This window comes from Schistocerca serialis, chromosome 4 (assembly GCF_023864345.2).
Source record: "Schistocerca serialis cubense isolate TAMUIC-IGC-003099 chromosome 4, iqSchSeri2.2, whole genome shotgun sequence".
In the NCBI taxonomy this organism is placed as follows: Eukaryota; Metazoa; Arthropoda; class Insecta; order Orthoptera; family Acrididae; genus Schistocerca; species Schistocerca serialis.
Window position 1 is genome coordinate 860,330,774 of NC_064641.1, and position 24,931 is coordinate 860,355,704.

General features: G+C 37.7%; 1 protein-coding gene across 1 annotated transcript in view; it reads right to left on the reverse strand.

Annotated features, from left to right (window-relative positions):
• LOC126473497 (hemocytin) overlaps window positions 1–24,931 on the reverse strand; it is a 568,134-nt gene that overhangs the window by 438,007 nt on the left and 105,196 nt on the right. The window contains exons 11-13 of the mRNA XM_050100583.1: window positions 12,803–12,945; window positions 5,468–5,633; window positions 3,225–3,358 (exon numbers count right to left, since the gene is read on the reverse strand). Of these exons, the coding sequence (XP_049956540.1) occupies window positions 3,225–3,358; window positions 5,468–5,633; window positions 12,803–12,945 (443 nt within the window). The remainder of the gene's footprint in view (window positions 1–3,224; window positions 3,359–5,467; window positions 5,634–12,802; window positions 12,946–24,931) is intronic.

Below are 24,931 nucleotides of genomic sequence, written 5' to 3' on the forward strand. Positions count from 1 at the left end.
ATGTAGCAAATGAAGCAGGTGAAAGAAAATAAAAATGTCTAGAAAATGAGATTGACAGGAAGTGCAAAATGGCTATGCAGGAATGGCCAGAGGACAAATGTAAGGATTTAGATGTATGTTTCACTAGGAGAAATGTAGATACCATTTACAGGAAAATTAAAGGGGCCTTTGGAGAAAAGAGAAGCAATTGTATGAATATGAAGAGCTTCGATGGAAACCAGTACTAAGCAAAGAATGGAAAGGTGGAAGGAGTATATAGTGGTATAGTAGATCTTTATGAGGGAGATGAACTTGAAGGCAATATTATACAAAGGGAAGAAAATTTAGATGATGAGTTGGGAAATATGTTGGTGCAAGAAGAATATGACAGAGCACTGAAAGACCTGAGTCAAAACAAGGTGCCTGGAGTAGACAGGTGATTGAGAAGGGAGTGAAACAAGGTTGTAGTCTATCCCTGATCTTAATCAGTCTGTATGTTGAGCAAGCAGTGAAGGAACCAAAGAAAAATTTGGAGTAGTAATTAAAGTTCAGGAATAAGAAAGAAACATTTTGTGGTTCACAGACGACGTTGTAATTCTGTCACAGCAAAGGACATGGAAAGAGCAGTTGAATGGAATGGACAGTGTCTTGAAAGGAGGATATATGAGGGCCGTTCAGAAAGTAACCTCCGGTTGATTTAAAAAAATACACCAAGTTAAATAAAAATATTTTAATATATACATCTTACAACTACATCTTTGCACTATTTTTCTACATAGTCTCCATAGTGATTGAGGCACTTATTGTATCTCTTCACAAGCTTTGAAATTCCTTCTGCATAAAAATCACCCGCTTGTGCCTGGAGCCAGCCTGTGACCGCATCTTTGAGCTCTTCGTCGTCATCAAACCGCTGTGACCCGAGCTATTTCTTCAAATGCATGAAGAGGTGATAATCACTTGGAGCCAGGTCTGGGCTGTAAGGTGGATGGTTGATAACGTCCCACTTGAAGGACTCAAGAAGGGCCGTTGTTCTGCGAGCAGAGTGAGGACGGGCGTTATCGTGCAAAAAAACGATACCGGAAGTCAGCATACCACGGCGTTTGTTCTGTATAGCCCATCGTAACTTTTTTATTGTTTCACAGTACACGTCTTGATTAATGGTCGTACCACGTTCCATGAATTCAACCAACAACACCCCTTTGGCATCCCAAAACACCGTTGCCATCAGTTTTCTGGCAGAAAAATCTTGCGAGGCTTTTCTTGGTTTGGTAGGCGAATTTGAATGTGCCCACATCTTTGATTGTTCTTTTGTCTCAGGGTTCACGTACTTAATCCAGGTTTCGTCACCGGTCACGACTCTGTTTAACAATGGTTCTCCTTCGTCCTCATAACGTGACAGAAAGTCTAATGCAGAGGCCATTCTTTGAGTTTTGTGGTGGTCGGTAAGAATTTTGGGCACCCATCGTGCACAGAACTTACGGTAACCCAATCTTGCTGTCACTATCTCGTACAAGAGAGTCTTAGAAATCTGTGGAAAACCAGTAGACAACTCCGACATTGAGAAACGTCAATTTCCACGGACTTTTGCATCAACTGTCTGAACGAGTTCGTCAGTCACCAATGATGGTCTACCACTCCTCTCTTCATCATGAACGTTTTCTCATCCACTTTTAAATAAACGTACCCATTCACGGACAACTCCTTCACTCATAACTCTTGGTCCGTACACGGCACAAAGCTCACGATGAATAGCTGCTGCAGAATATCCTTTGGCTGTAAAAAACCTTATGACAGCACGCACTTCACATTTGGCGGGGTTGTCTATTGCAGCACACATTTCAAACTGCCACAAAAACTAAACTAGCGCAGGTACGACGTTCACTCGACCACGGCTTGATGCCAACTGACCTGTTGAGTGCGTGAACGCACAGATGGCGTCGCTACTCCCCCCACAACCCGCACTGTGACCAATCGGAGGTTACTTTCTGAACCGCCCTCGTATGATGAACATCAACAAAAGCAAAACAAGAATAAAGGAATTTAGTTCACTCAAATCAGGTGTTGCTAAGAAAATCAGATTAGAAAATGAGACACTAAAAGTAGTAGAGGAGTTTTGCTGTTTGAGCAGCAAAATAACATGACGGCCAAAGTAGAGAAGATATAAAATGTAGACTGGCTGTGGCACGAAAAGTGTTTCTGAAGAAGAGAAATTTCTTAACCCTGAATATGGATTTAAGTGTTAGGAACTCTTCTGGAGTGTAGCAATTTATGGAAGTGAAACATGGATGATAGACAGTTTAGACAAGAAGAGAATAGAGGCTTTCAAAATGTGGTGTTGCAGAAGAATGCAGAAAACTATATGAGTAGGTCACATAACTAATGAGGTACTGAATAGAATGAGGGAGACAAGAAATTTGTGACACAACTTGACTAAGGAAGGAATCAGTTGATAGGACACATATTGAGAAATCAAGGGATCACCAAATTAGTCCTGGGTGAAAGAGTGTGTGTGTGTGTGTGTGTGTGTGTGTGTGTGTGTGTGTGTGTGTGTGCCAGAGGGGGTGGAGGAAAGAAACCACAGAGGGAGACAAAGATATTACTACACTAAGCAGATTCACAAGTATGCAGGTAGCAGTAGTTATTCAGCAATGTACAGGCTTACAGGCTTGCACAAGATAGAATAGCATGGAAAGTTACATTAAACCAGTCTGTGGGCTGAAGACCACAACAACAACAACTACTACTACCACATGGCCACTGTCTCCAGGTGCTAAGACCATCATGTGTGTGTCAGACATTTTTGTGTGAGTGTGTGTGAGTTTTCTACTGTTGAAGATGGACTTTGTCTGAAAGCTCAAATATTTCTAACATTCTTTTTCATTGTACCTATCAGTGACTAGCACCTCCTTTTGTGGTGAGGAACAACACAACATAAAAATATTGAAATCTGCAGCAATAATGTAATTTTTTAATTATAAGATGACCCTGTATTTTTTGAATGACAAATTTGGGAAGAAACACTCATCTTATAGTTAGAGAATTATGGTATTATTTTCAATTATTGCAAAAAATTTCTTGTGCTCTGCTCTAAATCTTTCAGTTATTTTGTTTTGATTATGCACATAAGAGATCCTTGGAAAATTAAAACATTAATGTCGGAGCCACATTTATCTTATGAGAAAGTACCATATATGGCAAGCGTTTAAGCTTTAGAACTGAGCAGAGTTTTGCTCGCCAATACTCACTGCTCGACATGCTTCAAAGCGGACATCAGTAAGCAGCCGGCTACAGAAGAAACTAGCTTCATCCACAACACTGTTTTTGTTTACAACGTTATCTGTACAGGGATGTATCACAGAAGGCTGTTGATTGCAAGACCCTGAAAACACAAGTTAAATATAATAAAAAACAAAAATACTTACAACACTGCAGATCACAAAGAATACATATTTAAAGTTGTATCTTGGCACAAATTTAGAGATGATCAATAATCACGAACTACAACAAAGCATACTGGAAACTAACAGATATGAATGTATTACTTTGCAAATCTAGTGTCTGAATACAATGAGGACAAAAAAGTACATGTAACAGAGAATAGTGTAAAAAGCTGGACACTAAGAACAATATATTGTTAATACTAAAGCATCCCGTAGAGACCTATTTAGACACATTGGTATTTCCAAGAACTGATTCACACTGAATGTGCTCACAAATGTCCTTCATAGGTAGCAATATTTCTCTTAATAAATTTGTGAAAAGTTAAAACTGACACCAGCCCATGACTAGAATCTGTAAGCACTGCATTTCATGAGCTGTGCACTACCAGTTATGCTATGCACTCAGGCCTCATGTATCAACTCAAGATTTTTACTTATCACTTGTTTTCCTCCTTAACTTCTAAGCACACAACTTTGAGTTACCACAAAAATTCTGACTTGAGCATACATTCTACCAAAAGTAGACAGTGCAAAGCATGTTTTAATACAACAACAAATACCATCCACACAAATCCTTCAGAAGATTAACTTTACTAAAGAATATAGTTACCTGCAGGAGTGCACAACAAACCACCACAACCTACTACTTCAAATGTGTAATTTAATGGATCATTAAAGAATGTTGTGCAGACCAATCTCTTCTAATGAAATGGCAAGTACTGTACCATCATAGCAATTTTCAAAACTAAAGTTTTTGGATATAACCCATTTCAGTACTCTTACATTACTTCAGAATTTTAAGAATTCTACTTAGGACATTTAAAAGGTGTCCCACAGAGAGTTCATCTTCTGAAATGCCCACCATTCCTATTCTAGTAAGTTGAGAGCACTGAATGTTGCACAATTTTCATCTGTTTTCTTTGTGGTTAGTAATGGAGCAATTCATCAATAAACAGTATGTTGTCAAATTAAAAATATATCACAAATGTGGTGACTGTTGCACAGAGACTGTTCACAAACTCCTTGGCATGGTTGGTCAACATAATGCACTGAATAAGTCAACTGTGATGAGATTGATTACCAGGTATCTCAGCTGTGGACATTAAACCCCCCAGCGCATAATTGTGTTAGTTGTTCTGCATAAATTACTGTCATCATAAGTGATAATTTCGTTATAAGTCTGACGAACTCTGTCGCCAGCATTCACAGCAATCTGATATTCCCAGTACTACCATGCAATGAATCTTGAAAGAATATTTGTGCCTTTGGTCTATAAAATCCAACTGATACAAACCAAATGAAGACAAAAAGCACTGAGCATTCACCTATTGGGTACTAGAAAGACACATAGTGGACAACAATTTCATCAAGAAAGTAATATTCACTGATAATGTATATTTCCTGCTGAATCACTTCAGGAACAAGTAAAATTAAAGGATTTGGGACACAGAAAATGACTGGCAATTATGAAGAAGCCACTATCTAAACAATGAGTGACTATTTATTGGGGCCTTTTGGCTGAAGGCATAAATGAACCATTCTTTTCCAAATATGACACCAGACACACATTAAGAGTAGACAGCAAGCTGTTACACTTTGATTGAAACAATGGACTTTCTACAACAGAGGTTCCCTGGCCAAAAAATTTCTCACAATGGTGATGTGAACTGACCACCCAGATCCGGTGATCTGACTCCATATGATTTCTTTCTGTGGAGTTAATTGAAATTGTGTGTATACACCAACAAACCACGATCACCTCCAGATAGTAATTTCAAAAATAGAAGTGCAGGTAAGCACAAAACTGCTTACAAAGCTAACTAATGCATATGATCATGACAATGATTGTTATGAATTATTATAAATCAAAACTGTTATCAAATGTAAACTTTCAATGGAATAATTGGCAATAGAAAAGAGCTAGAGCTAGAACACATTAAGAAGTATTCTATACGCAGTACTGAGTCTTTCAATACAACACCTATTTCAATGTAAAATTGAGATGAAACAAATAGAATGAAAGAAAGTTGCTTAAGAAATTATAGTACCTTCTTCAATAACTTTAGTTTGCCAACTACTAGCAAAAGTCACAACATCAGTGGTAGGACTGCCATCTTTCAGACTTAGATCATTTCCAGCAAATCCATCTAAGCGTCCGCACAGACCAGCTGTCTTGTTCCACATCACTTCTGGCACATGTACAGCAATGAAATCCTAAACAGAAATAAACACAAAACTATAAAATTCAAAAGTGACTGGTATACTTACTCATTTGCATTTTATCATACATCAGAATTTATTTTATTCTGACCAGCGTGAGTAGCCCAGTTTATTTGATGTCTATCAGAACTGCAATACAAAGAGGACGTGGTGCATTATATCAGTAGTTTACTGTTTACAAATCAAGGAGGAGATTAATGTTTACCATCCCGTTCACATACAGGTCTTTAGAGATGGAGCAGAATCTCACATTAGGGAAGGGTGGGGAAGGACATCGGCCCTACCCTTTTAAAGAAACCATCCCAGTCTATGTCTGAAGTGATTTAGGGAAATCACGGAAAACTTAAATTAGGATGGCTGGATGCAGAATTGAACGATCGTCCTCCTGAATGCAATCCAGTGTCCTAACCACTACACCACCTCACTCAATACACATCTTCACATTCCACTAGGGCTAATTTCAACAATGATGCATTTCTGTCCATGTCAGTTCAAGTTTAGTTGTAATTATTTTCTTCTGATATGAAGGACAAAACTAAGGTAATTACATTATTTTTGTAAGATAAGTAAGTGGCTTGGTCATCTTATATACAAAAGAATTACAGTTACACAGCATCCTCAGCAGAACAGGTGACCCCATCGTAAGTTGCTTGTTGTTTTACAGAATCATCACAAATTAACTCCTGCAAACACAGTTTTTTTTCAGGAGTATATGGCACTGATTTCAAGAAACATATGAAAATTTTATATCTTAACAATTCCACACTTATTCAATGTTCAGTGCTTCATTCACAAAACTGATATTTATTTTTGTCTTCCTGAAGAAAAATTACATGCTAAAAATCATTATCGAGCTACAGTTCTTGCCAACAATTGACCTCCTAATAACAATTTTGTGAGAAATACTTCTTTCTTTCTGGTCATGTCACTCACCATGAGAGACTGTACACTGCTCCTCTCTTTCAATCACTCCTTCCCCCACTCCCATCACACATCAAGAATGTTTTCACACTACTTTGCACGTCACTCCTCTGCTAGTAATACAGCAGAATAAAAATAATGCTTACCTAGTCATAAATTATTATATTAATATACATTCTGCTGATGTTTCTTAGGCCAAAAAGGGAGAATTAAAAAAATAAAAATAAAAACTAATCTTAATAAATTACAGAGTAGGGAAGTAGCGTGGGATGCAGAAACTAAATGAAGTGAGACATTACAAAGTTTTATTTAAAAGTGTTGTCAAAACAGGTAAAAGATTGTCAAATGATAAGTTCATTTTAGGGCATAAGGATAAGAATAAGGCTAAGGCAGTATCATCTGTTATTAAATCCAAATTAGGTACAACAGTTAACCGCCAGCAAATTTCAAAAATGAAACAAAACAGCACTATTTTGAAACTTGTTCAAATATCTCAACGCTTTAATAAGTTTCTCGTAAATGTAGCAAAACCTAATGTTGACAATGTAAGGAAAAGAGAAGTACACATCATTCATTTACACATGCAAGCACACCTCATGCACACATCACATGTGTGCATGGTGTGTGCTTGATTCTGTCAATGTATGGTGTGTACTTTTCCTTCTTTATCTGATGAAGGCTGTGGCCGATAGCTAAAGTATAAGTGTCTTTTAATGGCTTTTAATTGTGCGTACCTGGTTTCAATTTAATGTGTCATCTCTATGGTAAGTAGTAATCTTTTCCTTATATTGTTGACAATCTAATCTAGAGTTTTCATTGTTTGAAAATCTAATGTTAATGTGATTACTTATCAAAACAGTGTACATTTTTTGACCTTGACCAGAATAATGACCTCTATGTGGCATTTACTAAAGTCTCAACCAAAGACGAAAAAAATGCTATTTCCTCCTTAAAAAACAGCAATGCTGCAGTGTAGGATCAAATACCACCAAAAAAAGACAAAATAGCACACCCTCTATCTTTATTAATCAGTCAGTCATCTGAGCAAGTCAACATCCCTCATGTCCTTCTGTACTTCACGAAGCAGAGATAAAACCACAACACAAAACAGGGACAAGAGAGCATGTGGGAAATTATGATATTATATCTATCCTCCCAGTGTTAACCAAAGTATTTGAAAAAATTGATGCAATCTGGACATCAAATTTCATGATGAAATATGTTGTTCTCAAAAACCAACATGGGTTCCAAAAAGTGATAAGCACCATGAATACAATAAATGCGTTGTGTGTTCACTGAAAAATAAAAAAATCAGCTCAACACTGGACAAAAGCAATAAAGTGAGTATCTTCTGTGACCTTATGAAGACATTCAATTCACTGAATCACTCCATGCTGCTTCATAAACTAGACAGGTATGGCATCAGACAATATGATACACAGTGACTCAGGTCTTATTTGACAAACAGAAAGCAAAATGTAATCATAATATCTAATACCATAAATTATGTATCTCAGTGGGATAAAAATTCACACGGAGTCCCTCAGGGCTCAATCATAGCACTAATCTTGCTTCTCTTTCACATAAATGAATTACCTCTCAATATCAGCACCCAACCAGTCATGTTCACCAGTGATAAATCAGCACTTACTGAAAAAGAAAAGGTGAGGGAAATTGTGAATGCTGTAATAATCAAACTAAAAAACCTAGATACATGATTTCAACAAAATGGCCTTTCGCTTAATATTTCAAAGACCCTGTTTCCTCAGCTTAAAACCAAACAATCAAAAACCAGTAACATCAGTATTGTACATAAAAATCAAGCTATGCAAGAAGCCCAGTGCATCAAATTCTTGGGACTAAACTTGGACAAAAATCTAAGCTGGCAAGCACATATAGATTATTTATCTGCTAGATTAAAGAGCCTTGCTTTTGTAATGGATATGCTACCTGGTGTAAGAAACAGCAGGAAAATGATGTACCATAGTTACTTTGAATCCATAATTAGTTGTTGTTTAATTTCTGGAGGGAATACAAGCCACATGCTATGAATCCTGCTACTTCAAAAAGAACTGTTAGAAAAATTTCTGCTGCCCTCCCTAGAACAATGTGTTGCCCCCTATAAAATAACCTAAAAATATTACCTATTCCTGTATTTACACGATTTTCAACCAGGGCAGGAGCATATAGAGGAACTATGGCTCAAGTATAAAGAAAAGTTGACCAATCATTGGACAGATATGTACCCAGTAGAACAGTTCATAATGGGAGCGAACTTCCACGGTATACAGTCACTGTAAAGAAGCTTCTAAATAAACAGAGATTACTGCATAATACATGAAGAACAAAGCATAGGGCTACAGACAGAGAGATGCTTGCAGTGATCCATGCCACTCATGGCAGGGCATGTATCACTTATGTCAAACATAGAGTTCCGTATAAAGATGTGCATGACTGCAGTTAGTTTGTACACATTGGGTCACATGCTGTGGGAAAGTATTACTCAACAGGTGCAGAGTCTACGTGCTGGAGAGCATTTGTAATCTCCGTGGAGTAAGGAGGAATGATTGAGCTCTGTCACCAAGGAAGATGAATACGATGTATATAAATGGTTGTTGTTATATATTTTTCACTGAATGTTAATGTGAGGTCTTTGAGACAGTAATATTAGTGGGTTCCAATAATACGTGTAACTTTTGTGAAAGTTTGTGACAACATACACAGTTAACTGGAAACAATCTACACTTTATTTATTAAATAAGCAGTGTTTTGTTTTATAGTCACATCACTTATATAAATCTGCACGGAAGAAAGAATTTTGATGCCAAGGAAGAACAGGGTGCAGCATAGCTGAACCCTGAGGAAAATCACAAGCATTGCGAGGCTGAATATCTACAACAATATAATAAGGGAGTGTTAAGGCAGCAGTGTTAGGTGAAGCAGCATGGAGTAATACATCAAGAACAGGTGTTGCACAAGCAATCAAAATATCATCACAGTAGCTAAATACAGCCGTAATCAGACACGAACAGACTTTATGCTGAATGAAACATGTTTGGCTGTCAAGAGAGCAATGTGTGATGCCTTCAGTGACTACCATAGAAGAATACTGTCAATTGATATTTTACAAAATGGAAAGAAATTCTGGTTGTATGTAAAAGTTGTTAGTGGCACCAAAGCTAGTGTCCAGTCCCTAGCGAACAGGAACTGAAAATGAGGGTAGCATAGCAAAAGCTGAACTGCAGCTCCATTTTCAAATGTTCCTTTACAAAAAAAAAAAAAAAAAAAAAAAAAAAAAAAAAAAAAAAAACAGAAGAACTGCCCCTGTTTAATCCTTGTACCACTGAAAAGATGAATGAAATAAGTATTGGTGTCAGAGGTGTTGAAAACCAGCTGAAATTGTTAAAACTGAACAAAGCTCAAGGGCCCGATGGAATCTCTGTCACATTCTATACTGAATTTAAGGCTGAGTTAGCCCCCCTTCTAACTATAATCTGTTGTAGACCCCTTGAACAAAGAACTGTGCCCAGTTCTTGGAAAGAAGCACAGTTCACACACATCTACAAGAACGGTAGTAGAAGTGATCCACAAAACTACTGTTGAGTATTCTTGACATCGTTTTATTGTTAATCTTACAACATATTCTGAGCTCAAATATAATGAGGTATCTTGAACAGAATCATCTCCTCAATGCCAACCAGCATGGATTCCAAAAACATTTATCATATGAAACCTAAATTGCACTTTTCTCACATGACATACTGAAAGCTGTGGATCAAGCCAGGCAGGTAGATGCAGTATTTCTTGATTTTCGAAAAGTATTTGACTCAGTACCACACCTATGCTTATTGTCAAAAGTGCCATCATACAGGCTATCAAGTGAAATTTGTGACTGGACTGAGGACTTTTTGTTAGGGAGGATGCAGCATGTTATCTTGGGTGGAGAGTCATTAAGAGATGTAGAAGCAACTTCAGGTATGCACCAGGGATCTGTGTTGGGACCCTTGCTGTTCATGTTGTATATTAATGGTCTTGAAGACAATAGTAACCTCAGACTTTCTGCAGATGATTCAGTTATCTATAATGAATTACTATCTGAAAGAAGCTGCATAAATGTTCAGTCAGATCTAGATAAGATTTCACAGTGGTGCAAAGACTGGCAACATGCTCTAAATGTTCAGAAATATAAAACTGTGCACCTCACAAAAATGAAAAAAATTTAGTATCCTGTGACTATAATATCAATGAGTCACAAGTGGATTTAGCCAACTCATACAAATGCCTGGGTGTAATACTTTGTAAGGATATGAAATGAAATGATCACATGGGATCAATCGTGGGTACAGCAGGTAGTAGATTTTGATTTATTGGTGGAATACTGCGATCAGTCTACAATGGAGACTGCTTACAAACCATTAACATGACCAGTTCTCAGATACTGCTCATCACAAATGGTCACAGGTTTGTCTAATTTGTGGGAAGGTGTTACAGAGATACTGAAGGAATTGAACCAGAAGGCTCTTGAAGATAGACGTAAACTATCACAAAGAAGTCTATTAACAAAATTTCAAGAACAGGCTTTAAATGATGACTCTAGGGATTTACTACAATGCCATATGTAAAGCTCACTTAGTGATTGTGATTAGAGTAATTACTGCATGCACAACAGCAGTCAAAGTTCTTCTCGAGCTCCATACATGAACGGAACTTGAAGAAATCCTAATAACTGGTATAACGGAATGTATCCTTTGCCCTGTACCATCTGTCACCCAAGTGCATGGTTATGAAAGTCTACAATAAACTCAAGGGTACAGATGTGTTAAGCATGGAAACAGGTTCACTGAAATGACAACTATATGATCTCCAGGAGGAAAAATGCTACTACTCAATTGAGGAATTTTATAATGATGAGATGATCATTTCAACAGTGTAACTCTTTAATATCAGAGTGTTGTGCATAATATTGTGTGTATAAAATAATGTTTGGAAAATTTGAACACTAAATACTGGTTCATTATGAGAAAAACAATTGTGTTCTACATAGACCTGTACTGGTAAAATCAGCAATATGTATATCATAAGGCAAAAATTGTCATGTCTCCTGTATAATACAGTCAGTAGATCTGTAAAATATATGTTATGAGATGAATAAAATACAAATACAAACCACACAACTGAATGTAATACATTATATACAAATAACAGTACTAATATGCTGGAGAAGATGATACTGCCATCCACTGTTGTGGGAAATGCATAAACAAGTTGCAAATAAATAGTGGATGATTAGACATGTTCAAACAAAAAACAATGTGTAAATGTCAATAAAATGTTCAGAAGACTAAGAAGATGAAATACAAGGATGAAAACTAAAAACTAAGAAACAAACTGCCAGAGAAAGAGGAAACACTACCAAAGACAGAGTGGGGGAGGGATATAGATACAGAGAGAGAGAGATTTTAAAACTTTGGTAGGAGCAGTTGATCACACTCTAATTCTTTTGATGGAAACATGATGTGAATGAAGGAAACTGAAAATTTACTTAATGATAGTTTCAGATGTAGCACATATCTGTTTCAGTCAGTCTAACATTAATTTCAGTTATTCTGTTTAACTTCAGGAAATCATGAATGAAAAGTGCAGTAGCTCATAACATTACTGAAAGCCCACATCCTCACTCAGAAATTTATACAGCATTTAACACCACCAGGCAAAATAAGAGCATCTCTGCTGTTTACAACAGGAATGAATGACCCAATAGATAATTTCAGAACCACATTATAACTATTTATTGACAGAGAGTTATTTTTTATTTGTTTTGGAATCCAAAATATCTACAAAGGCTAACAGCTGATGCATCAGATGAAAGGATAGCAAGAAGGGAATCTAGAATTTGCACAAAAATAAAACATACCAAAATGTTTACAAACTTCTGTGTCACAAACAAAGTGATGACAGCACTCACCTCTGTCAACAGTCACATACTAACTAATAAATATGCATAACACTAACACTACAATCTAGCAAGGATCTGGAACTAAGAACAACTTCCCATTCTTATGCATGTAAGATGCCAACAAAATATTTTGACAGCCCAGAAAATCTTACACATACAAAACAGAATATACAAATACAGAACCTAGGCGATGCAACATTAAAATGAAGTTTTAGGGCATAACTACAAAAGCACTGTAGAATGTTAGTTTCTGAGAGAATGCATAAGTTGTTTATGTGTCACTTACCTTTCCATCCCATTTGACAGACACCCTAAGAGTAGTCAAAACTAATTCAATATTATATCCTAGGAGTTCTACAGTGACACCTGGCAGCTGTGCAGGGACTACCATTTTGCGTCTGCCACTCTCCAACACAGGAGTTCCCTCAGCTGGAAAAATTAAAAATAAGATCAAAAGAGGCATCTCACACATAGTTTACATCCAAATCATTCCTAGTGAAACAGTTTATCTTCCCCCTCATCAGCATACAGTATTTACAACACATTTTGTTCTGCCTGCCTTCTGTTCTCATCAGCATACAGTATTTACAACACATTTTGTTCTGCCTGCCTTCTGTTTACTATGTTACAACCACAACTTCTTCATTCTTGGTTTGGTTGTGGAATGGAAGTCAGCCACAACCATCCAAATAACCAGAGCAATGACACAATTTGCACAACAAATCCATAAACATTAAGTGCAAAAAATGTGGGGTCGTGCCTAGGTAAACAATCATGAGTAACTCTCAGTGAGCAGTTATTTGACAATCTAACCCAGCAAGTTTGCCACTGAGAACACACAGCAAGCACTTTACTGTGAATGTCCCTGAAGGCAATTTCAAAATTCTGCTTATTTGATCAGTTATTAGGAACAGCAAATATGACACCATATGTAAAAAGTTGGCAGGCTTTTTAATGGCATTGGTGCTCTACTGACAGCCAGTTAATGATGTGATATAAGAATGCAAGCCAAAGTTAATTCACTTTATCAAAATCTGGTTTGTTGCAGAACTTAACAAATATTTTGTCAAGTGATTCATACAGAACTCTGTTTTCCAGTATCCATGAATGCAGTAGAATAATAATGTAATCTAAATCTGTTCCTTAGCTGATTCTTTCAGAGAACTGGAAAGGTAAAAACAAAACATGATGACAAATATAACATTTTGTGTCAAAAGAAACACTGATGGGAGAAAAGTATTTTTTTTTTTTTTTTTTTTGTGTTATAAACAGACTTTTCAACAAAAGTACAGAGACAAGAACCAGATTTTAATTATTATACAGCTTGAGTGTGTGAGGCTGGCTGACAAGATTAATGTGAGTTTTTAATTACATACATGGAGATGACCAAAGTCATGCCATAACAATATGAAAATATATGGATGGTAGTAGTATTGTATCCCAAAGGAGTGAAAGAGTACTGCATAGGCAGAGCTGCCACTTCTACTCAGGTGACTCATGTGAAAAGTTTTCCAACATGATTATGGAAGCACGGAGGGAATTAACAGACTCTGAAAGTAGAATGGTAGTTGGAGCTAGACGCATAGGACATTCCAATTCAGAAATTATTAGGGAATTCATTCTGAGATCCACAGTCTCGAGAGTGTGCCAAGAATAGAAAATTACAGACATTATCCATCACCATGGACAATGCAGGGGCCGATGGCCTTCATTTAATGATAGACAGCAGCGGCATTTGCATAGAGTTGTCAGTGCTAACAGACAAGCAACACTGCAGCAAATAACTTGCTGAAATCAATGTGGAATGTACGACGAACATATCCATTAGGACAATGTGGCTACATTGGGCACTAATGGGCTATGGCAGCAGACAACTGAGTGAATGCCTTCGCAAACAGTACAACATCGCCTGCAGCACCTCTTCTGAGCTTGTGACCATATTAGTTGGATGTTAGACAACTGGAAAAGTATGGCCTGGCCAGATGACTCCCAGTTTTAGTTGGTATGAGCTGATAGCTGCGTTTGAGTGTGGTGCTGATCCTCAAAGCTGTATCCTGCCTGGGAGGCGGCGCGTGAGTAAGGAACAGGAACAGGAAAAGGTACTAATCTTTCGGTACTGCAGATACAGTTAAGGCACTTTTACTAGAGGATAACATATGCAAACATATTACATAGCTTTCAAGGTGGAGTGAAGTTGAAGCGAAGTGTCCTGGCTGTCTGCACCTGATGAAAATGGGATGAAGCAGTCGCGGAGCTTGTAGACCTCGACAGCACTGGCTAGAGGGCGCTGTCGTCTGTCTCTCTCATAGCGCCAACTTGAGAAACTATTCCGTGGCATTGTTGCTATCGATACCACAGAAGCCATGGACCCATGTTGTCAGCAATGCACTGTGCAAGCTGGTGGTGGCTCCATAATGGTGTGGGTCAAGTTTAAATGGAATGGACTGGGTCCTCTAGTCACACTGAACTGAAAATTGACTGGAAATGCTTACGTTCAGCTACCTGGAGACCATTTCCAACCACTTGTGGACTTCATGTTCCCCAGCAACAATGCAATGTTACCAGGCCACAAGAGTTTGTGACTAGTTTAAAGAACATTCTGGACAATTCGAGTAAATGATTTGGCCACCCAGATCACGTGACATGAATCCCATCAAACATTTATGGAACATAACTGAGAGGTGAGTTTGGGTACAATATCCTGCACTGGCAATACTTTTGCAATCATGGATGGCTGTAGAGGCAGCAAGGCTTAATATGTATGCAGGGGGCTTACATCGGCTTGTTGAGTTAATGCCAGGTATAGTTGCTGCACTACACCAGGCAAAAGGAGATCCAGCATGATGTTAGGAAGTATCGCATGACCTCTGTCACCTCAGTGAGGTGTCTATATGTGATACTAGCTCAGAAGAAGCTTGGAGTTCATTTAGGGAACTTATAAGTATTAAGATGTTGGTTGGTATTTGGCAAATACAGCAGTGTTTTGCGAAGAGAGGAAATTAAGTAAACAATGATTGAATGAATATTGATCAATTGTAGAAATAAGATAAAAAATTGTGTAATATGGAATCAAAGTATTATTTCTACTACAAACTGGGAGGAATTAACTATAAATTGTTGTGTAAAAGTGAAAGAAGTTATGCTCAGTCAGGGACTGATGAGTAATACATATCACCATGAAAATATTTCGTCTACTATAGACAAAAGAAGGGCTATTGGTATGAAAACAATATATGCTACTGTTTCACTGACATTTTTAATATCAGTAATTATTTAGATAGCACGGCACTTTTTGCTTGCAGTGCATGATACTTATGCACACAATAAAAAATGAAAAATAAGGGTATTTAACTTATGAGTAAGGCAACAACTCGCCAACTAATAGAGACATTAGGTCATCGACAGACACCCACAGCTGAATACCACTAATCTTAGAATTTGCATTAAATCTGAGGAAGGTTTGATGACTCTTGTTTGAGTGTATCGATGACCCAAAGCCTGTACTATTCAGTGAGTTGTTACCTTTACTCATAAATTATTAAATTCTGCCAGAACTTCCACATATATGGTAACAACTTACTGAATAGTAGAGGCTTTGGGTTATCGACAGCTGCACAAACAAAAGTCATCAAAACTTCTCCAAATTTTGAGCAAATTCTTTTTGGAGCTTAGGTGTGCAAACACACATGCGTGCACTCACTCTCTCTCTCTGTCTCTCTCTCTCTCTCTCTCTCTCTCCCTCTCTCTCTTCCACATATATGGTAACAACTTACTGCATAGTAGAGGCTTTGGGTTATCAACAGCTGCACAAACAGAAGTCATCAAAACTTCTCAAAATTTTGAGCAAATTCTTTTTCGAGCTTAGGTGTGCAAACCACACGCGTGCACTAACTCTCTCTCTCTCTCTCTCTCTCTCTCTCTCTCTCTTCTCTCTCTCTCTCTCTCTCTCACACACACACACACACACACACGCACACACACACACACACTTATACAGCTCTGATGTGCCAGCTGAAAGAGTGAGTGGTATTCAGCTAGATCAGTAAAACCACTGTTTTGGGGATGTACACCTTTTCTTAATGTAGCTCTGCAAAGATATGGGTTAAATGTCCCAAAAAAATTAAAACTATTAATCCATACATATTATGAAAAATTACATAAAGGTGTGTGTGCATGTGAATATATATATGCTCCACATCTCCTCCTAAACCGATGGACCAATTTCAACCAAACTTGGTACATATATACCTTACTGTCAGACAACAATTGCTGTGTGGGTAAGAACCACCTACCTATTGAATGGGTGGGGGTCAAAAAGAAGCACAACCAGTGACCTGTGAATTCCCTGACTTAACTCACCCAGTATTTGAGAATCAGAGCACTTAGTTACTTGCAACAAACTTTAGACATAATTTCAAACTTTTACAGATTTTTTTTTCACTGACACTCCCTGCAAAATGATGAAAGGAAAGAAGTTTATCACTTACTACTTTTCTGCTGCTCATGTAGTAAATAGAATATATGACAATCAATAACTTTCCATTATTGTTCCTGTTATTAATCCAACATGAAAAGTTTGAAGAATAATGAAATAAAAGTACCACATGAGGAATGACATTATAACTTATTACTTCTTTACTATTAACTGTACACATGACACATTTTGCAGACAGTATGCACATATAGCATTGATGCAACTGCAAAATTATATCATTGTACAACACATTGTTCAGGAAATATGACACCATAAACCTTAAGCACAAGGCCAGACACTCCATAGTATGGGTGTGGAAGCACAGGTATAAATAAATACCTAGGCAATGCCAGCTTTCTCTGACTGTAATGGTATATGTTAAGAGTAAATAGTGGTGTTATTGGTTTGGAACCTACACGTTTGTCATCAGATGGCTGTTTATGTTTATAATTTAATTTAGTGTGCACTGAATACTAAATGTTGGTTGTTTTTCATTGAGATGAATTTTCTTCAAGGAATTTTTATCTCTAATGTGCAGAAAATTTTTAAATCTTGCTTATTATTCTGTAAAATACAAACATCTCCAAAAACAGCCAACAAGCCATAAAGCGGCTTTGGATTTTTGATGGAATCATTAATTTGGTAATAGAGGCTTGCATGTGTGTGTGTGTGTGTGTGTGTGTGTGTGTGTGTGTGTGTGTGTGTGAGTGTGAGTGTGTGTATAGAGAGGGAGGGGGTGGGGATTGGGTCAGTTAAAAAGGGAGAGAAAAATTAAATACAACAAGCAGGCTCAAATAGATGTAGGGTGCAGTAGTTATGCAAATATGAAAAGACTTGCATAAGATAAAGTAGCATGGAGAACTGCATCAATACCATCTTTGAACTGATGACCAAATCAGCTACACCCTATTAATCATCCAATGAACATGACTACTGGAAATACTGCAAAAATTCAGTCAAGATTATGGATTTTTCCATCTCTTTTGCGGTAATTTCACTGTCACAAAGAACTGTGACTGTACAACTTCTTAAGAATCTTGAGCAGGCCAACAATCATAGTTACAATTTATCTTGGTATATATCTCTCTTTATCTCAATGAAGTAAGACAGGCATTTCACTGTTCTCCATGTCACTATACAATGCACACAAAGGACCGAAACCAATACTTTGAGAACTATCTCCAGATTCTTCAAAATCAAACCATGGACATTTTCAAAATGTTGGAGGTTTGATGCAATTTTCTATGATTTTTTTCCTTGATGACTAACACAAATGTTTAGAAGCATTAAATTTCCGAGTCACCTTGCAAGCAGCTGATTTTGGTACCCAATGAAATAAGTGTGCTAGCAACATTACTTTTAATTCATAGCAAATATTTTTCAAAGTGTGAATTACTTGAATGTTATGTCTTAATAAATCTTAAATGTCCGGCCTCAGGTGTCTCATGGAATTTCTGGAGAACATCTAGGTGCCTGTGTTTAGGAACCACTGGTAGCCACCTCTTTCCAAACGGATCAAAGTTTTTCCTGCAAAGTAATCCATTAACTACCTTAAATTGTCCTTTCACATCCTCTGACCGATTTAAGGCAAGCATAATATGAGATATCTTGGCGTCCTTCTTCTGCTCAGCAGAGAGATCCTGGAGTGCAGTCACTACCTTCATGAAAGTCTTGATGGTCTTGCACGAGAGACAGTCAGCTACTTGGTGTTCCCTTATACTTTTGTACACTATGGTAATGTCATACTCTTGAAGACATAGTGCCCACCTGGTGAGTCATCCTATTGGATCCTTAAGATCTGTCAGTGAACAAAGTGAATGATGGTCTATAACAATTGTGAATGGCCTTCCTTAGAGATACTGTAAAAATTTGCACATGACCCAGATCACTGCAATACATTCTCTTTCGGTAGTTGAGTAGTTTCTCTTGGCTTTTGTAAGAGTCCTAGAAACATAGGCTATAACCTTCTTTTTTCCATCCAAAATTTGCACCAGAACAACACTGATCCCATACCCGCTGGCATCTGTGTGTAGTTCTGTAAGTGCTCCCTCATCATACAACCAAGTATAGGGTCAGTCATCAGAGCTTTTCGCAGCACATCGAAAGAATATTGTTGAGCACCACCCCAGATAAATTTAGCATCAGTTTTTAACATCTCTTGGAGTAGCCTGACTTTGATACAAAAGTCTTTGATAAAACAACGGTAATCAGAACATAATCCGAGGAAGCTTCTCACATCTCTAATACTTCTAGGAATAGATAATTCCATTATGGATCTCACCTTTTCTAGGTCTGGCCGCACACCTTCATTTGACACAAATATTTTGATTTCTTTTGCTCCAAAGAGACACTTTCTCGGGTTAAGTTTCATTATGCCTTGTTGGAGACACTTAAGAACAGCCCTCAGTCTTTTTATATGTTCATCAAATGTCTCTGAGAACACTATAATGTCATGTCAACAACAAAGACACATTGTCCACTTCAGTTGACATAGAAGATTATCCATCTACCCATCATCTGTTCAAAAGTTGCTGGTGCATTACACAAACCAAATGGGATTACCTTAAACTCATACAGGCCATCAGGGGTGATGAATGCAGTTTTCTCATGATCAGCCTCATCCATTTCGATTTGCCAGTTATCTTATCTTATTAAGCTACCTGTAATCAAAACAAAAGCGCCAACTGCCATCCTTCTTCCTGATGAGCATGACTGGTGACAACCATGGGCTCTGCGAAGGATGAATGATGCCATTCTTCATCATTTTCTCTACCTCGTCGCGAATTATTCAACATTCTGTTGCTGACACACGGTATGTTCTCTGGCTTATTGGTTGATGGTCTCCAGTGCTAATCTGGTACTTTACCATCAATTTGTCTAATTTGCTCTTCACCTGTGGTCTGAAGCATTCAGAGAACTCTTGAAGAATGGCAAGTAGCTTCTTCTGTTGTTTCTTAGTGAGATTTGGTGGTAGTCGAGTTAGAAGATCTTGTCTCATAGTAGTAGTGCTAATTTCGCCCACAGACTTGGCATGGGAGGTTTCTAAGACGCTCAGCTGTTCTTCAATTAACAGCTCAGCATTTGCTACGCATATGCGTCTTGGAAGGATCTGCACCCTTGGCACAGTTAACTATACACAATTCACCAATTCCTTTCTTCAACAAGATGGCAGAGGCTGGGATGACCAAGTTATTCTTCAGTGGTATGCTTCTCTTACATTCCAATACAAGATCCATGGATTGATGGATAGTATGACATGTGACAGTTACCTTTCCAGCACTGACTGCAGGAATGATCACTTCATCCAGCACACATAGTCTCCACACACTCGGATGCGCATCTTCCTGTCCACAGTATCTCATCTCATCTAGCATTACCTTCGAGCGACCACAATCTATAATTGCCTGAGACCTATGTCGTCCTGCAACCACATCTTCTTGTTCACCTTTGTCATCCCAGAGTTGGCGTCAGCTAAGATCGGTCTGCTGTCTTCTGGCACAGGCATCATCAAATATCAGCCGCCTTTCTCGACAATACTGCACCACATGTTCTGGTCGTCCGCAGTGGAAACACATCCTGGGTCCTCCAGACGTCAGTCTTCCTTGGTGTCCAAACAGGTTCCTCATGCGGCATTGTAGGAATGTAACTTCACCTGGGTCCTGACTTTTTCACTATTTTAAAGGATGAGAGATTGGGTTCAATCTCTGTTCCACTTCCTCCCGTATGACCTCTTGAAGTGTCTTGGTTTTTTGCTCGCCATGCAATCCAAGTACCTTCTGAACTTCCTATCTCACTATCTGATGAAGAACACTTGTGATATCAGTTGCTTCCTCCATCACAGACATCAATACAATGTTTGGAAGCCGTTCAAACTTCTTGCACATAATTCTTTTTTGATGCATTGTCTCGATATACTGACACCATTTTATGAAGTTGTCTGCTATCACAACTTCCTTCAGTTGTAGGGCTTGATACATGTCCTCAGCAACACCCTTCACGAGATGTGCAACTTTGTCTTCCTCCTTCATTCTAGGTTCCACTATTTTACACAGCTCCAAGACGTCTTGAATGTAGGATGCTGCAGTTTCTCCTGGACATTGTGCCCTGCACTTTAATTTATCTTCAGCCTCGCACTTCTGTCATTGTGTGTTGCCGAAATACTTGCGCAGTTTTGCCTGGAATACTTCCCAGCTTGTGAACTTCTCCTCGTTGTTCTCATACCGTTGCTTGGCAGTGCCCTCCAAGCTGAAAAATATATTAGCAAAACACACGGTGTCAGCCCATTTGTCAAATATGGCTATATGCTCAAATACCTTCAACCACTTTCAACTTTTGTGGTCCTGTCCTCCTCAGTTGCGCGTAATACTACAGTATATTGATAATTTTCACTTATGGACCGTCTGACAGCAACTGAATAAAACACAATTTTAGTGCGATACGCGTTTCGCCTTTATTTTCTGCAAGGCATCATCAGTGGCCTGGAATATGTACATATGTTAGCTATTTTATTTTACATTTTTGTCACTGTGCCTATAGGTTATAAACAGCTCTGGTGGTTGGTATTTCCTATTAAGTAGTAATGTTTTGAACTGTACTTACAGGTTGCGTAGACAGTTTCTTACATGTTACGCTCCTGTTGCATTTTTGGTGTTGTTCTTCTTTCTATGAGCGCCAATTTGCTGTTTTTTCCACATTCCACAGCACTATGCACTGAACGCTTGTTTTAATGCAATGTTTTGGTTTCTGTTGCCGACTGTCAAATGTTTTTGCCAAAGATCGAATATTACTGCCAAACTTATGAGTGTAACTATTGAAGTATCTGTGGTCTGTTCGTGTATGCATTTGTGTGTGCGTTTGTGTGCGTGTGTGTGCGTGTGTGTGTGTGTGTGTGTGTGTGTGTGTGTGTGTGAGTGTTTTTTGGTGTGGTATTAATTTAATTTAATTTTATTGTATTAATTTATTTATTTTTGTTTTTGTCCTGTGTGTGTGTGTGTGTGTGTGTGTGTGTGTGTGTGTTTTGGTGTGATATGTATTTTTTGTGGTGTGTGTGTGTGTGTGTGTGTGTGTGTGTGTCTGTCTGTATTTTGGTGTTGTGTAGGTGTTTGTTTTTTTTTTTTTTTTTTTCTTTTTCTTTTTTTTTTTTTTTTTTTTTTTGGGGGGGGGGGGGGGGTTGTGTGAGTGTGTGTGTGTGTGTGTGTGTGTGTGTGTGTGTGTGTGTATTTTGGTGTTGATATATATATATTCTTTTTATGTTATCATTTCCTTTATTAAGTGTAGTAGGGAGTCTGTACTGATGTGTGTTTGTTCATTTATCACATGTTTGTTTTCTGCTATGGCTTTCTGGATGTGGAAGTTTTCTTGCATTTGTATAAGATGTTTGTCATGGTTGCTTATTCTCATTATTTTCATTTCTTGTTCCATGTTTGTAGGATGATGGTTGTAGTGTTTTAAATGCTCTGCAAATGTGGAATGGTTTGTTTCATACTTCCAACATCTGATATGTTCTTTGTATCTTGTTTCAAAATTCCTGCATGTCATGCCTATGTATACTGCATCACAACTTTGACATTCAAGTTTATATATTCCTGATTGTTGGAATTTGTCCCTCTTGGTAGCTGGCTGGCTTAGGTGTGATTGAAGGGTTTGCCCAGGCTTATATGCTATTTTGAAGCCCTGTCTCTTTAGGACGTTTGCATCTCTGTGTGTTAGTTTATGTGTGTAGGTCATGGTGTACCATCTGGTTCTTTTCTGTGTGGTGTTGTCATTGTGTGTGTTTGTTGAGTGTGTTTGTAAGTTTTCAGCTTGTGAGTTCTTTTGTATTGTGGAAATGTTGTGTTTGGTTTTTATTTGTGTTTTTATTTTTTGATTGAGCCTGTGTACCAAATGTGTGTCATACCCGTTGTTCCTAGCTATTTGTATGATCGTGTTCATTTCTTGTTCATAGTTTCTCTTGCTGAGTGGGATTCTGTTTAATCTATGTAACATGTGTCTTAGTGCTGCAAGTTTCTGGCTTTGGGGGTGGTTGGATGTGGAATGTATTATTGTGTCCGTGGCAGTTGGTTTTCTAAAGATGTTAAATGTATGTTTTCCATTTTCTTTTTTAATTGTGATGTCAAGAAAATTTATTTGATTTTCTTTTTCTTTTTCAAGTGTGAATTTTATGTTCTTATGAGCTTTGTTTATTTCTGAATGGAGTTCATCTATTTTTTCACTTGCCTCGTCTACCAGACAGATAATGTCATCCACGTATCTGTACCAATATATGATTTTGAAACTTTCATTTGTGGTTATCTTATCAAATATCTGATTTTCAAGGTGACTGATGAAAATGTTTGCTAAATTCCTGATATTGGGGATCCCATGGGCAGTCCATCAGTTTGTAGATAATATTCTTCCTCAAACTGAAAGTAGTTTTGTTCAGTTGTCAGTCTGAGCATATCTGTTATTTCTTTTATTGCGTCTGTGGTGAGGTTGCTGTGGGAGGAGAGATTTTGTTCTATGATTTCTATTGTTTCTGTGATAGGGATGGAGGTATACATATTTTCTATATCGAATGAATTCAGTGATGCTGTGTGTGGTACCTTTATGTTCTGTATGTTTTCTATTAGGTTTCCTGTGTTTATCACTGTTCTGTTGTTTTCTACTTTATAGTGTTTTGTAACTAACTTTTGGAGGTGTTTGGCTATGCAGTATGTTGGGGATTTCTTGAAGTTGATAACAGGTCTCATTGGCATTCCGTCTTTATGTACTTTCGGTTGGCTGCGGATTGTTGGTGCTTGTGGGTTTTTCTGTGTTAAGTAGTATTTCTGTTTGTCTGTGAGTGTGTGTTCAATGTTTTTCAGTGTTCATTTCACATTTGCCTGGAATCGTGTAGTTGGATCTGACTTCCGTTTTTGTATTGCGTTGGTGTTTATGTATTCCTTGGTTTTTGTGATGTATTGCTCTTTATCCATGAGTACTGTTACATTTCCCTTGTCTGCTCTTGTTATTAATACGTTGTTGTTTGTTAACTTTTGTTTTAACCTTTTCATAGTAGCTGCTTCTGTTTGATTGTTCTTATTGTGTGTCTGCTGTGTTTGTTTTATTATGCCTTTTATTTCTTCTTTTACTAGTTCTCTTGTCAGTCCTATGTTTATTTCACAATTATTTTGTTGTTCTTCATGTGTTCAGATATTTGATAAGATAACCACAAATGAAAGTTTCAAAATCATATATTGGTACAGATACGTGGATGACATTATCTGTCTGGTAGACGAGGCAAGTGAAAAAATAGATGAACTCCATTCAGAAATAAACAAAGCTCATAAGAACATAAAATTCACACTTGAAAAAGAAAAAGAAAATCAAATAAATTTTCTTGACATCACAATTAAAAAAGAAAATGGAAAACATACATTTAACATCTTTAGAAAACCAACAGCCACGGACACAATAATACATTCCACATCCAACCACCCCCAAAGCCAGAAACTTGCAGCACTAAGACACATGTTACATAGATTAAACAGAATCCCACTCAGCAAGAGAAACTATGAATAAGAAATGAACACGATCATACAAATAGCTAGGAACAACGGGTATGACATACATGTGGTACACAGGCTCAATCAAAAAATAAAAACACAAATAAAAACCAAACACAACATTTCCACAATACAAAAGAACTCACAAGCTGAAAACTTACAAACACACTCAACAAACACACAGAATGACAACACCACACAGAAAAGAACCAGATGGTACACCATGACCTACACACATAAACTAACACACAGAGTTGCAAACATCCTAAAGAGACAGGGCTTCAAAATAGCATATAAGCCTGGGCAAACCCTTCAATCACACCTAAGCCAGCCAGCTACCAAGAGGGACAAATTCCAACAATCAGGAATATATAAACTTGAATGTCAAAGTTGTGATGCAGTATACATAGGCATGACA